This window comes from Dromaius novaehollandiae, chromosome 7 (genome assembly GCF_036370855.1).
Source record: "Dromaius novaehollandiae isolate bDroNov1 chromosome 7, bDroNov1.hap1, whole genome shotgun sequence".
NCBI lineage: Eukaryota > Metazoa > Chordata > Aves > Casuariiformes > Dromaiidae > Dromaius > Dromaius novaehollandiae.
In genome coordinates, this window is record NC_088104.1 from 36,760,425 (window position 1) to 36,776,232 (window position 15,808).

The 15,808-nt window shown below is 41.2% G+C and overlaps 1 protein-coding gene across 1 annotated transcript in view; it reads right to left on the bottom strand.

Moving 5' to 3' along the window:
• LOC112986824 (origin recognition complex subunit 2) overlaps positions 1-15,808 on the bottom strand; it is an 85,632-nt gene that overhangs the window by 11,501 nt on the left and 58,323 nt on the right. The window contains exons 13-17 of the mRNA XM_064515202.1: positions 5,289-5,432; positions 4,891-4,977; positions 2,244-2,333; positions 1,435-1,466; positions 78-135 (exon numbers count right to left, since the gene is read on the bottom strand). Coding sequence (XP_064371272.1) covers positions 78-135; positions 1,435-1,466; positions 2,244-2,333; positions 4,891-4,977; positions 5,289-5,432 — 411 coding nt within the window. The remainder of the gene's footprint in view (positions 1-77; positions 136-1,434; positions 1,467-2,243; positions 2,334-4,890; positions 4,978-5,288; positions 5,433-15,808) is intronic.

The following is a 15,808-nucleotide window of genomic DNA, read 5'->3' on the forward strand; positions in this document are numbered from 1 at the left end:
ATGAGCAGGAGAAACACTCTTCTCTGAACATAGCTCCCCACTGACAGTGGGAGCTGACTACCAAGACTGATCTTTACCTGCTAGCCTCCTCCTGAGTCTGTAAGGTGTGGTGGACACAAATTCATTCTTTTTACTCTGTAACAGCAAAAAAAACATGTATTAGAAAAAGTCACATATGTCTCCCCAAAGCAGCCCTGTACCAAGCAAAGAGTAGAGACAGATTTCATTTCCAAGCTATTTCAGCCACAGAACCTGAGAGCGCAGCAGCAATATGTCAGGAGAGTTCTTTTCCGCCATCCATAACTGCAGGGGGGGCAGGAGCAGGTTCCAAAGAGGGCTTAATTCTTTCAACTAAATGCCCTGAGCGAGAGGGTGAAAAACTGCTGAATTTCCCCCAAGATGCTGGTCCCTCAGGATGTGTCAAACCAAAGCAATGACAAACTGCAGACACTTCTACTTCACTTAGCAGTCATCTTCCATATCACATTGTCTATTCAAAGTCACTTGGAGGTCCAGTGTGAAAACAACTACCAAAATGACAGCAGACCACTGGAAATACTAAGCCCAGAATGAGCACAGAAAAGGGAACAACCTGAGTTGCCTGGGCTCACTAAGACATAGTGTCATGTCTTCATTACACATGTGTAAAGCACACTCCTGACTCATACCAGATCATGTTTGCAATAATTAATCTAAATAATAATCTAAATAATCTTCATTAATCCTGTCTCATCAAGAGGCAAATACGGCATTCCAAAACAGTATGTCTTATGGGCCTCATTCATACTGGAGCCTTATACTGGAAAAGCTTTGCACACACTTCCAGTGTGACACTACAGCACTTTAGAAAGCCAACTGTTTCACAGTACTTTGTTCATAGCCACCACAACTGGCAGGTCTGGACTGTATCTCTCTACCACCTCTAAAGAAGATATCAACCTCTAGGATCTCTCCCCCGGTGTGACTTTTTTTTTTTTTTTTTTTTTTTTTTTTTAATAAAACAGTGCTAAAGTAAGAAACTGAACAGCACCACTGTTGTTGCATTTCTGTTATAACAGTATTGCTGTCCTTAAGATTAAAGCTGTTTCTTCCTTTGATGAGAAACTGGAAAACTGAGTTTAACTGCATATTAAGGGATGGTAAACATTCACATTTGAGCAAGGCAAGGGAATAGTCTCCAACCATGCTAATTAGGCTGTCAAACCTGTTGATTTGCACATTCACTCTAAATCCCATAATCCTGATTAATGGTAGCTCTGGTGGCTGAGTTGAATTACTCCCTGCCTGCCTGGATTAAGAGAGAGAACTGTACTGTGGGCGAGGCTCTTCAAGGTCCTTCCTCTCCAGTACTGTAGTAACTAGTCAGTCCAGGTTTTGAAAGTGAAAAAAAAAAAAACCCTAAAAAACAAAAACAAGCAAGAAAGAGTCACTCACCTTCTGCTGCACTTTGTTTGAACTCAAATGTTCTGCAAGACAAGACACAGCATTGTTCAGAGTATCTCGTATTTCCAACAGTGGCACAGGATGCTCCCACTAGGAAAATGGGCAGCCACTATCCAAAGATACACTGCTCCAGAATATCAGCTCCCTAGCTGACTAGTTCTACGGCAGAAGCTCTTCTTCCCAGAGGTAAACAAGGGAAGAATGAAGATAGTCAGTGCTATCACCACAGAAAACAGATATGGTTCTAGTCACAACTCGGTGGGAGGCCACCAGCAGGAGGGAAAACACTGAAAAAGGAGCTAAATGTTCTTCTGCCCATAAGCACATCAGACTCCATTTCTGAGCACAAGGTAAGTTACTCTTGCCAAGGCTGACCTGCACTGACTTCTCCCACCTGTATTTCTCCTTGCAGCAGTGGGTACTTGAATACTACACAATAAAGTATAAAGTTACACATGAACACCCATACAGTCCTGCCCACTTAATGCTCACTCAACAGCCCAGCTCATAACTCTCTCAAGTGCAAGCATTTGGGTTGAACATAGAGAAAATCAGTTAAGTGACACTGCAAAAGATGAGACAGAAGTTCCTGTTTTTCTCTAGACAGCAGCGCATTGTAAAAGATGTGACACCCAGGTGAACCAGAGGCCATGTACACCAAGCAGTTCACTACAAAGTTACACTGACTAGAATACACAGGCGTGACAGAAGCTGGCACCCAAGCATCCGCTCCACCACCCAAGCGGGAACATAACCCCTAGCCACTCAGCTTCAGTTCCCCAAAGCATCAGAAGACTTACTGCTGCTTTGAGGAGATTTGACAGTCTTCTCAGGGCACTCAGCGTGATCAAGTGCCACACTCTGTCCTGGTGTCCGGGCTAATTCAGAGGCTGTAAAAAACAAGGTGAAGGGAAGAAGTTCCATGCATCAGGCACAGAACTCCCAGCTCTGGCTAGTCAGCCACGGAGTCATATACCTGAAACAGCCTCTTTCAGGATTCATTTCCCATCTAGCTCAGGTACTGTACCAAATACTTCCATTTTTTTCTAACCCTGAAGATGAATATTGTACTTGAAAAAGATTCTCAGAAACCAGACTCCTCAATTCATTCATTCCACAGGCATAGCTGAGGTGGTGGCAGAGTAGCTTTGCTTCTGTGGGTACCATCTGTCTTCAAGTTAGAGCAGTCTTTGGTCATGCCCACTCAGCTGCTTACAACTGTTTAACTGGACACAGAACAGCAGGTAAAGCAAACACATCAATCCCTTAGAAGCTGGATTCTCATATTCAGTTCACTTTTTTCTATTACTTATCAGCACCAAGCTGAAGTTGAACCACTGATCTGAATATGAAAGGCCCGATATCAGTCCCTCAAGAAAACTATTCTTCCACTGTATGACTTGCCTGATGAGTTACAATCTATTACTTTCATATTTGTTGGGCTCAGTCTCCATATTGTTTATCCATCTCCAATCTCCAAACCCCATCCATCTCTTTAGCCATCTCCAAACCCCAATCACAGCATTCCAGACTGAAATACACTGCAGCTCAGTTGTGGGGTGTCTCCTGAAAGCAGAGTGCACTGACTCACCACCACTTGCCAGGAAGGTTCATCATTATGGTACGGATAAGGAGCTTCGAGAAGCAGTTCTCAAACTGAGAACCTGCTCCAGCAGGGATCACCAGGTAAACATACCCTGGTGGAGAAGGGCGTAAGAAACAAACCTCCCTGAGACACAGCAGAAGTAGAGAGAAGTGAAAAGGTATGGAAACCACAGTTTCTGTACAGTGATAAAGAGGAATAATCCCTCTTCCCTGGATCATCTTCTGCAGGATGTATCAAATTCAAGTGGTGCTGGGCTGAGACTCTTCAGGTGAGAAGGAGAAATGTCGTGGCAACAGGGCCCAAGCATCTTGTGTTAACCTGAGCAGCCCACCCTTTCTAGCAGTGACACTTTCTACTTTCTTCTCTCAAGTCCCCAGTTAGCCTAGCAAGCACACTCCCAAACACTTTGGGAATGAGAAATCCCTTTCTACACGCAGTTAAAACTGCCTCTTTTTCAACTCCGTCTTTGCTACATAATGAGCTATTCTCATTTCCTTCTAAAGTTACTCAAAGCTTCTACCATCCTTTGGCATATACACACAGACTCTTCTCCCAGCATTAAGAAATTACCACCTTTTCTTATGCTTCCTGCTTTTAGACAAACATGCTGGCTATCCCCTCAGTACAGCCTCTGCTTCCTTCTGGCTTCATCATCATCTTCCTCTACCACACAGAGCACCCAAACTTGACTCCTCTAGAACAATTTGCACCATCTCTTTTCTCTTCAAATTATCCCATTATACAAAGAAACTTGTATTCCATAAACATTCAGATTTTTCTCACGTTAAACAGGATTCAACCCAAAATAAAACAAAGGAAAATGAAAAAGGAAGACTGAAAAAAAAAACAAATGAAAAACACTAGTTTTGCAGTCTTTCATCAGATCACATTCCTTTTTGAATTACAGAAGGACTACAAAAGTTAGATGTTTCTGAAAGTATTGTAGGAGCTAGATCTTCAGTATAATTTGCTAGCAGGATAAAGTTTGGCACTGTTAAACTTCTTAACAGCTATTCAGGTTCTATTCTATCAACAGTGCTTTGGTCACTAATAACTTTCTCGTTCACTTTTATTTTGCCCTATGTAACACACAGATCTGTTTCAGTATTGCACAGCTATACTCTTTCTTTTGCTGCTAAACTTAAGATTTCTTCCAGTATAAGCTTCTCACAGGGCTTTCTCTACTGCTTAACAGGATACTGTTAACAATGTGCTGATTAAGACAGCAGTTACTTCAAGTTTTATTTCCAAAATGAGGAACCTTTTATACAGCAGTCAAGCTTCTGGACAGAACTGCTCCACTCCATAGGGCAGATGTCCCCATCTCACTAACAACAGAACTGCTCCACTCCATAGGGCAGATGTCCCCATCTCACTAACAACACAAACACGAAGTAACTCCTTCTGCATATGTAAATTCACGGCTCTGTTCAAATTAATACCTAACGCTTTTCAAGATTTACTAGGAGCTGCAAGTCACCTTTTTGTTGATGTTTTTATTTGCATACATGTTCACAGAGGTAAGATGAGCCCTCGCTATACAGAAAATAAGACCAGGACCCTCCAGATCAAATTGTTTCAGCAATGCCAGGTGAGAACACCAATCATAAAAGTCTGACAGGTACAAAATAACATCAGTCTGCATCACAACCCCCAACACTACTTTATGGCCTAACCCTGGGTGTTTGTTTCTAGGCAAGACTGATCTAGAGCCAAATAAAAGCTACTGAAATAGCCCAAACATATCTTCTGAATGCACAGATGTGACAAATCATGTTAACAAGGATACTCAAGAAAACAGCAGCCAGAGCAATGATAAAAGAAGAAAGAGGAAAACATACCCAGCTCTGCCATTTTGCCGGAGTGTTTTGGAGTCTGGAATGAGTAAACTTCACCACCACCTACACTTGAGCCATTTCCCATTGAATCTGTGAAAAGAAATGTTACTTGTACCTCTTTAAAAAGCACTGCTATATTCCCAGCGCAAGCGAAATGGAATACTTTACTATCGGGCTTAAAGAACTCATTATATAACAGATATTATGAAATAGATATAATTAAAAATCTTAGAATCGTTATCGTCTCCTCTACCTCCTACCAGAAGCACAGCCAGATCTGGCCAGCCCTCAGCATTCCTCTCCGTCCTCCCATCAACAGCAATTTCATCAACATCGCACAGCTTAGACACTGCAAGAATATCCTGAAGTCACAGCTGTGGTAAATTCTTCCTTGCCAATACCTTGGGCACATATTCCAAGAACAGCAACATAGGACTTCTCTTCCAGGATCTCCTGAGCTTCATCATCTGAGATATTTTCAAGCGTCTTCACAAATTTCTTCACAGTGACTGTCAATTGAGTCTTATCCTTCCGAACTTTAATACCTAGAATTGCAATCCAAAGTTATTACCACCTGTTATTTCATTATTTCTATTGTAGCAGTAGGCAGCTACCCCAGTTAGAGACCAGGGTCCTGTTGTGCTAAGCACTACATAAACACAAAACATATCCTGCTAGAAGAACAGTCTACACCACAGTGGTCAGCTGACTCTAGGGCCATTAGCCCCTCCTGTAACCGCCCCATCCCTAGCACAGCAAAAGCTGGCTGGCCACAGTGGTCAGCTGTGAAGCCCAGATCCTCATTTCACCACATGCCAGCCTCCCCAGTTTGCTACACAAAAATGGCAATGATTCAGACACACAAGGGTCAAATTGTGGGCAAAAGGGATAGCATCTGATTTCCTCTACCTTCCCTAAGAAAGGAGACCAGGTCAAAAAGAACTGGTCTAGACGCTTTTGGTACACTCATAGAAGAGCTGAGGTTGGAAGAGACCTCGGGAGGCCATCCGGTCTGACTCAGTGCTCAAAGCAGGGCCAACAGCCAACTCAAATCAGGGTGCTGTAGGCCTTGCACTGACAAGTTTCGAGCATCTCTGCAGCTGCAGGTTCCGCTCCTTAAAAGCAATGAAAACTGTAGCAATGCTTTCCTGTGGCAGCCACTTCGAGCCTCACTCCGAGCTGATTCGGCACGCATGGGTGTTTTTAAGCTCTTCAGGGCTCGGGAAGCTAACCAGGCTGCTCGTCCCCTCCTCTCCCAGGCCGTTACACACACGCGTTTCCGCTCAGGAACCCGGCACCAAGACGCACGACACCACCTCCAGCTGAGAGCACCTGCCACGGCGGAGCGGCCACCCGTCCGCCTGCGCCGAGGGGAGGGGCAGAAAAAACCGCCGAGGCAGAGGAGAGCTCAGCCGCCCCAGGTGTTGCAGCAGGACCGCGCTGCTCGCACCCTTCTCAGGGGAGCTGCGGGCGGCGCTGCCCCAAGCCGGCGGTACCTGCGTCGTCGGCGATGTGCTTCAGGACGTCCTCGTCGGGCACGAACCTCACCTCCAGGGCGGCGCCGCCTTTCCCCTCCGGCTGGCTCATGGCGGGCCCCTGCAAACACCCCCCAGTCAGCCGCGTGGGCCCCGTCCTGCCCCGCCGCCACGGGGCGGCGCCGCACGCGCGGCGCCAACTGCCGTAACCGTCGCCCCGCTCACCGCCCCCTGCAGCGGCAGCACGAGACAGAAGCGAGCTCACGTGCCGCACACGGCCGACCTCACCGCCTTCCCCGAGGGCGCGAGGGGCGGGCACGCCGCTGGGCCAGTGAGCGCCGCCGCCGGGCCTTGACTGACCTACGACTCGGCCAATCCGTGATCCCTCCTCCCTGCGCCCCGCCTCCCGCCGGCAGGAGGGACGAGGGAAAGGCGGGAGTTCCGCTCCCCGCCAGAGAGAGCTCGCGCCCGTCGCGCGCCCGCGGTTGCCGTGGCGACGCAGCGCCGCTGCCCCGCCCCCCCCCCCCCCCCCCCCCCCCGCTCCCCAGGTTAGTCACGGGCTGAGCCTATTTTTAACAAAACAACCCTCGAAATATAGCACAGGTGAAGAGTCCCTATGACAAAGTGAATGCAAACCTGAAGTGCAGTACAGTGAGCGTTCGCGTCCTCCCCTCTCACTTGCTACTTGCATTACACACCCTCACCGAAAGTGAATCAATGTAAAAACATACAATTGACAAAGTGTACATATCTGTTCAGAAACAGCACAATATTTATTTAACATCTTTATATATTTATATATATTTATATATATATAATTCTTTTCTGCATTGCAGATTGTTTAGTTTTATACATCTCTATTTACAATGATTTAAAATAATTATATTTCATCTCTGGCAGGTATTTACAAAGTCAATAGTAACTACATTTCACATTTCAACAACAGTCAACAGCATTAACCAGTTCAGTAAGACAGTTAAGATAATGGCTTACATGCACCAATAACATGATCTTCAATATGTGCCATCTTCAGGTCTAAAAATGAAGATTTTCCCTGGTCCCAGGTTAAAGGACACTATACAGCAGAGGCTGTGGTTATTAAAAACCCGTTTGTTTTAGTCCTGCACCAGTACTGAATCCTGAATGTTTAGGGTTCATACGAACACACAGGGTTTTCCTGGTGAAAAGGGATTCAACACTACTAATCCATGTTCTTTCACCTAGCCTATTTGTCCACAAGAAGTGGGCAGTTACTTGCTGCTTACGCTCCTTCTGTGACAGAGATAAGATTACATAATGCTAAAGTAGTAAAAATCCTCAGTTCAGAGAAACAAACCTTGTATGACAGAAAAAGTAAGAAAATAATCTTTTAACCCTTGCAGAATGTTTTTTCGCCAGTAAAACTGACTGCATATCCTGTATTGTTACAAGGACAATACAAATCAAAAGATTCACTGTCAAGTAGAAGAAATACAAATTTAAAAAATGCAGCATGGGGTACACCTTGGTTTAGCTTTTTTATAACAGATAAAAGCTACCATAGGAAATCTAAAATGTATTAAGAGTATCTGATTTAATTATTCAAAATCTTTATTAGCTTTTTCCTGGAATCCTTGATATGGAAAAAAGTTAAATTACTCAATTTTATTTAATCAATGGAATCTTTCTATAAATAACCAGCTAGTAATATCCTTCCCAAAAGTATGCACTTCCTGCAAGAAAATAGTATTGTTTCAAAGTAATCATTGAACACTGACACACAAAAACACACATACACACCCCAGCACTAACAAACTATTAATACTTTGAAAAGTGGTTTATCCTGAGTGATTGCTAATTCACATCTACTGTATATTTGAAGCCACAAAGTTTCTAACACTTGCATTTTTCATAAACTAGTAACATGAAAGTCTAGCACTGCTATAGAAACTGCCTGAATAAAAGGAACAGTGTCAATAGCTAGTATTAATTAGTATCACTCCCAAGTCCTACTTATTTTAGAGGAAAGGAAACTTCTCTTTGAACAGGTTGCTTCACACCTACTAATTTTTCCTTTTTGTGGTCAATTCTGGGGAGGACGAGGACCCACACACACAGGATCCACCATCCTACTTGTGAGGAACGTTCCATGACAAAGCACCATAACGTCACTTTTCCAGAGGATATTCCTAAACCATCAGAAATCTTCCCCCCACCTCATTTTTCCCCTCTAAAGAAAAAAAACTATGTGAATTCTGTACCACACTTTAATAGGCAATTAATAATCTTTTCATGAGCCAAACTTTAGGTTACTTTGAAGCTCCATCAGAATTCAAAGATACCCTGCTTTGAATTACATCTTACTGACTGCAAGACATGAAGCAGGAGCTCACAAAGTAACTAGTTAATAAAACTTGGCCTAATCACTTTGACCATCATGCACAAGTTAAAATGTAAGCCAAGGTTTTACTCTACAGACACAAAGTTTTATATGATATCTCTTCCCATCAACAGCTCCTCACAGGAATATTTTAGTAATCCATTATGATAGAAGGAACAATTTATGGACCCATTTTTAATTAAGTTAGTCCCCCAAATCCAATCTTTGGTAAAATCTGACGTCTAAAGGGGAAAAAAAGAAAAAAGATGATTTTGCCTTTTTCTTTTTTTAATCCAAGAGAAAATAAATCAGATAATGAAAACAGGAACTGTTTGTCATTTTCTGTAATTAGATGCAGAATACAGTCACCTAGCCTGGGACAAATTTTCACTAAATCCATTTCTGGAAGCTGTGAGGTGCTTTTAGACTTCTATAGCTTGCTTCTGAACTTGTGTTATGGCCTGCTATCATACAATAAATTACTTGCCAAACTTACCAGGCAAGTCTACCCCAAATGGCTAGCTTTTATGGTTTGCAAGCATGTTCAAAGATTTATTTTTATTTTAAATAAAATTTTATAATGACTATGTGGAAGTCATCATGCATATCAGCCTTTCAAAATCTATTCATTGCTTGGTTTCATAAACTAGCGATGGACCAAGTCGCACACAGCTCTCCATTGTCCTCCACCGCTGGGTAAGAGGCAGGTGAGTACTTTGGCTCTTCAGCTGGTCGTAACATGAAAATTTGACAGGCTGATGTACATATTCACTAACATAACACTCACACATGATCTCCACCCCGCTCCCCGAATCACCTCCACAAAAGCTTTCTACAGTCAAGTTTATCCAACTGCCAATGGGAAAACAAACTAAATAATGATTAAGGGAGATTAAGGCCCATGTGCTAGAAATAAACAGCATTTAAAACAATGAAAACTGAAATAAACCAAAAAATGCAATACATGTACACAGAAAAATGTCCTTTCTTTTTACCACGCTTGGAAAGGACTGATATTTTGCAAATTTAGTTCTGTGATCATCCAAAACAAGCCATACAAAAAGCACATTTACTGTCCTCGCACAAACTATTCCTATATTGTAAACGGATGTTAAAAATAAGACCTAGCTAATGGATTTAATACTATATGAAACATGCCAAGGTAGCAAAATCTTTGGCCATGAGAGAATTGCAGAATTTAAGGATGAGAGTATTAGATTTAAGAACATCAGGAGCATCTTTTTGTTCTGTGTGCAACACATGTTTCATTCAAACATATTTCATTACATTTTCCACACCTTCTCCAGGATTATGACTACAATACCTAGTTTTAAGACCTTTCTTGAAACACTCTTGGTTCCCACTTGGTCTTCAAAGTAATTTAAATTTCTAAGCCAAAATTTCCAGTTTGTCACAAATTAAAACACCTGAACACTTAAAACAGGTAGCCATCAGTTCATGAAAAAATAAGTAAGTTTAAATTCTTAGGTTAAAATACATGTAGCATGTATTTTACATGTAGCATAACTGTAGCATAGGTTTATCTACTCCAAAATTAAGTTCTTCAGAAAATTGTATTTTGAAAGTGTTATAGATTAAACATTGAGGAAAATTTCCCTGGAGCTAATTTTTTCCATGAACAGTAATAATCTTCGTGAAAGTAGTGGAAATAAAGCAGATAATATCTAGAGACAAAAAGGGATTAGAGATAGTCTCACCCTTACTATGGAGTAGCTTTACCATCATTATTACGGTGTAGCTTTCCCCCCTTAATCTTGAAAAATATGTCTATATTTACATACAGTATACACACAGTTGAGGCAATTGATTGTCAACACGTGACAAATGTATGTACCTATCCACACACAAGTAAACCTCACATGGTGAGAAAAAACCCTGTCCCAGTAAACTCCACTATTCACAAAAGTAGTGCAAATAAATACTTTGTCAGAAAACAAAATATTTCTCACTATTTTGTTGCCAAAACAGCTGCATTTAATTACATTAAAGCTAGCAAGAGTATGTTGGAAATGTTGGATTTAAGTACTTAAGACCAACATACTTGCAAACTACAAATACTAGATCTGATGTTTTCTGGCTGCAACATGATGTTCAGCATTACAGAATGAAGTACACTGTTAAAAAGCTTTTCCAAATTCACATCAGAAAGGGTGTTCAAAGAAATCTGTATTTAAGATATACAGTGATGTTCAAAGTCTCCATATACTGAAATCTAAACTGAAAGGATAATACCGCAATTTAAATCTTTATCTTGCAACATTCATTTTTAACAGGTATTTTTACTTCATCACTTTGCTGTCTGCAGGATGTAAAAATGGCTCCTTGTTCCACCAAAAAGCTGTTCGTAATAAACACCTGAAAAAGCTAATCAAAGCTTGAGTTAGCAAATCCAACATACTATATTTTCCTAAAATTGTAACACTCAAGAAAAAAAAATGTGTAACAAAATGGCAGCATATCATAATGTGGTAAAAACTGTATCAAGGGACACCTACATATAGTACCCATACTTTCTCACCTAAGAATTACATGTATGTGCATGCAGACATGCATACACAGAAAATAATGTAGTGTTCTGCTTTCTGACCTTCTCTTGTTATGCTGCAGCTGCATTGAAATACTGCAGAGGTCTAAAACTAGCGCCTTATGTCAAGTACCAAATGTTGTAAAACCACTCACAGCAGAATTAATTCAGAATAAAGAGATTTAAATCTAAGTTTGTCTATTTGTCACAGGTGTCAGAAAATTTAAGTATGTTTCGTACTTCATTTAGCACTTAACATATATAATCAGAAAGCCAGCAGATCATTCTCTCAGCCAGTATTCTAGACATTTCTAATTTTATTACTGCCACACTACTTTGAAGTGTACTGAACCTCAGTACATAAAGTTTTGCTACAGTCTTAACACACCTTGGCATAGTCTGAGATGCATCTAAAAGCATTAATGATACACGTGATATACAGCACTGCCAAGGCCTGTTGTTACAGCTGGTTTGTAGATACTAGTGATGACTCATTTCTAAGATAGGTGTTGATCAGTGCACGTCTGAAAAACGACAAAACAAACTCCCAGAAGCAAAACATCATTGCCCTCAAAGGGTAATTTTGATACGTTATAAATGTACCACATCAGCACATATAAAAAAAATTATAGGGATAAATTTAAAATTATTCAAAAAGCTTTATAGGGGAGTTAAATATACACAAGGACAAAACAAAATACAATGGGTTATTACACCATAACAAAAAGGCACACCATCAAAATGAGAACTGAAAAAATATCTTAAAATGTAGTTTGACTAAAGTTTTAACCAATTCAAATTTATGCATGCACATTTGCAGTCTCTCCTGAAAGAGGTTAATAGCATAATGTAAAGGAAAAAAAACCCCACACATAAGGAGATATACATATATATATACACACACACATATATACACACACACATATATATATCTCCTTTCCCAAATATATATAGAGTTTGTCAAATTTGGCCTGATGTCAATTTTAAGCATCCTAAAACTTCTGAATGAAAGCTTACAATGTTAAACACAGAAACTCAAGAACCTTGCTAACAAACAACCTCATTTTTTAAAAATACTTACTAAAATAATTCTTCAAAAACTAGCTGACGTTTCTGACATTTCCTTTCCCAAATATTTAAACAAATAATTTGGTCCCTATCAATCTACAGTGATTGCTCTTTCATATAATTCCCTTTGGATGGTCTCTTACAAAAGACAAATTCTGTAAACTTTCAGAAGATGAACTAGCAAGCAAGCTTCTGCACAACCATGACTGTTATCAAGTGTTTCTGCTGCTAAAACTTTACAAAATAAAAGTAGTCCCTCTAACCATATACAGCTTTTGACATTGTTACAGAAAATACCTCAGTGTTTGATTTTCAGAGAGGGTTCTACCTTGTACCTTAATCCTGACTCTGCCTTAGAGCTCCATCTGTGTGTCACCAGTGGTTTTTATAGATGAGCTTCAATTGAGAAAACAGTAAGGTTTTCTTTCTTTTTAATAATTCAATTTACTCTTTAACTGAATTTTGGCATCAATCTGGATGACATTTAATTCTATCACTTCTCTGTGAATTAAAGATATGAAGACTAGACTGCCAAAGTGACTTGTCAAACCACAAAAACTCCTTTGAACATTTAAATGAGTTTTAATGTAAATTTGAAAACTAGTTCTGTTTGAAATAAAGAAGTTCAAAAGTAAAATACCAGAAGCTTCATAAAAAACAACCATCAGCACTGTAACACCATGTTGTTGTCCGGAATTTTTTTAAAGACTATCCATCATCCAAAGATAACCTGCTATTTCTAACTGCTTATGTTTTTTCTTCACAGTGACAGTGAAACCAAAGTGCCCACATAAAGATTGTAACTCTCTCCTGTGGCTTTACAATTGGTAAACTTCCAGGATATTATACATTACCTAAGAAAACAGGATGAGCCTTCCTCTTTTCTCTCCAGCAATCCAAAAAGAGATAAAGAGAGACAGAGAGAAAGAGACAGAGAAAGAAAGAAAATGACAAGCATTTTCCTGTGTAACCAGGAATATGTGCTTCTAAGCAGCGTTCTCTAGCATAAGTACGAGCCCGTGCCCATATGCCAGTCATATACATTCACGGGTTGGCTCAATGGCATGAGTTCTGAATTTTCTTGAGTAGGGGCCAATCAACTAAAATAACAGGACAGTTAAAAACAAAACAAAAAAACCCCACAACACCTTAACAGATTATAAATACAAAGGCAGTGCAGTGTGGTGCTTCTGGGAAAAACGGACTGTCAGTACCACCTGGTACAAATGATGTTTCTAGAAAAGTGTTTCACATTGAAGCTTCAGTGTTTCTAGCAAACCATTGTCTCGATCCCTGAGACAGCCCCTTAGAGGATGGCCTGTCTGGACTGCAGGATTCTTAAAATGACTCCATGATTGAATATAGGTACACTGAGAAAGCAGCTGAGGGGTGGGAGTGTCCAACAGCCACGATACCACAGAAAGCAGCCTGAGAAATACTCTTTACCCGAATACACCTTTCAATTCAGTGATCATCACCTCACAAGAACAACAAGAACAACAACAAAAATTGGAGCAGAGCTAGCCATTAGTTCCCAGGAAAGTAGTGTTTCCCTCCCACTTACAAACCAAACTGCTTTAGCAGCATGGTCTTATCTAAATTTTACTCTATATGCAGAATGACCCTGTGTCCTGGAGGGGAAGACATATAACATTACATATGGCTACAACGCCATTAGAAGTGCATTGTAACCTACATTATCTACTTACAACCCTCTCTCCGAGGGGCAACAACTTGGTAATATGCATGTCTCAGTTGCTGAACATCAAAAGCTTCTGGGATGAGAGACTGGGGGCAGGCAAGAAAAAACTACCCTCATTTTAATGAAAAAGTGCTGTAGGCAGCCAGGAGCAGCAATGACAATCCCCTCCCCAGAATTGATTGCACAGACTCAGAGAGGTCCAAAGTCACATTAGAATCTCTGAGGCACTCCTGGTTCTGAGAAAGAAAAGTCATGATCCAGTAGTCTTTGCAGTACTGTAGACCGAGAAAACAAACCCGTTTCTATTTCTTAACAAAGCCAAAGCATCATCTCATAGGGATCACATTCACCATTTCCGCCGGTGTCTCCAGTCTCACAGTGTTGAAATGGGACTGATCAGCCTACGATGGATTGCACATCACCCAAGGAGAAAGGAAGGCATGGAAAAAGGCATACAGTACGTTATATACTGCTTCACAACCATGTTTACAAGGGGTGAGGATGAAGGTGAGGGAAGGATTATTGCTGTTTCAGTACAAGATACAGTATGATATCTAAACCAAATCAAACAAGATCACAACAGTATTTTCACACTGTGGGATGATGATTCTTGTTTTGCCCAAGGATGAACTTGCCTGGGGATTAAGGGGGAAAAGGGAGTCCTAAGAAGGGAGTCAGCTACACCTGGGATATCAGCTGCATGTTGAAACTTGGAGATCGAGACTGCTTTGTTAGGGGAGCTCCTGGGGGAAGGAGATCTTTACCTTCCCCAGCTTGGCCTAGTCGATCCTCCTGTAGGCTGATAGTCGAAAACCGATTGGTGTTGCCAGCTGCTAGATTGGTGACACCCTCTGTGCCAACGCCGACACTGGAGCCTGCTTGACTGCCATTCACATAGTCAAATGATTTACTGGAGGAAGCACTGGCGGTCCTAATCAGACTCAAACTGTTGGCTTTTGGCACCACCTGCCCAGCAGGCAGGCTAAGATGTTTCTTAGTAGGTGTCATCTCAATTATATCTGCACCAAGGTCAGTGGATTGGTGCAAGTACTGCTTCCGAGCTACTGAATCTCGAGGGCTCTCATTGGATTTTGCTGCAGAAGAGGTTTCTTTATCCTTAGCAGAACGCCCACTTGCTGCTTTCCTTAAGCTACCCTTCTGGGATATAGATGATAGAAGTTTGGTCCCAACTGGCTGGCTGCTGAGGGAAGCTCCTGATGAAAATCCTTCGTCAGCATCATTAAGGTTCACAGATTCGTCTCTTCCATTTACACCCTCAGCATCTATTGAAGAAAAAGGAAAAAACAACCAAAAAACCCCCACGCCAATCAGAACATATAGTAAGCATTTAGGTTACATAAAGATGCACACAGACTGTCAGAACAAACTTTGTTTGCTGATTCAGATGATTTCCACTTGCGTAAAAATTTCTAATTCTTGGACAGTAATTTTGCTGTTATACACAATACAATAAGGGAGTTTGACAATAAGTACTCTCTGAGCTTGACTTGCCTTTCCTCTATGTCATTTCCTAAGTCAGGAATATCACCCAAACTATGTCTGTAAACAGGAAGAACTGGGCCTCATTTGGTTAATTTGTTTTAGTTGTTTGCATGTACTGGTCCCAGCTCTCCCACACAACCAAAAAAGGTAAAATCTTTTCAGACTATTTTCATCCTGGTTAGCAGCGAGATGTGAGCATGTTTAGGACCTCCTTCAGTCAGAGTAAGTTACGGAGAGCACTTGGTAAGCTTCAGAATTAGGTCATTTCC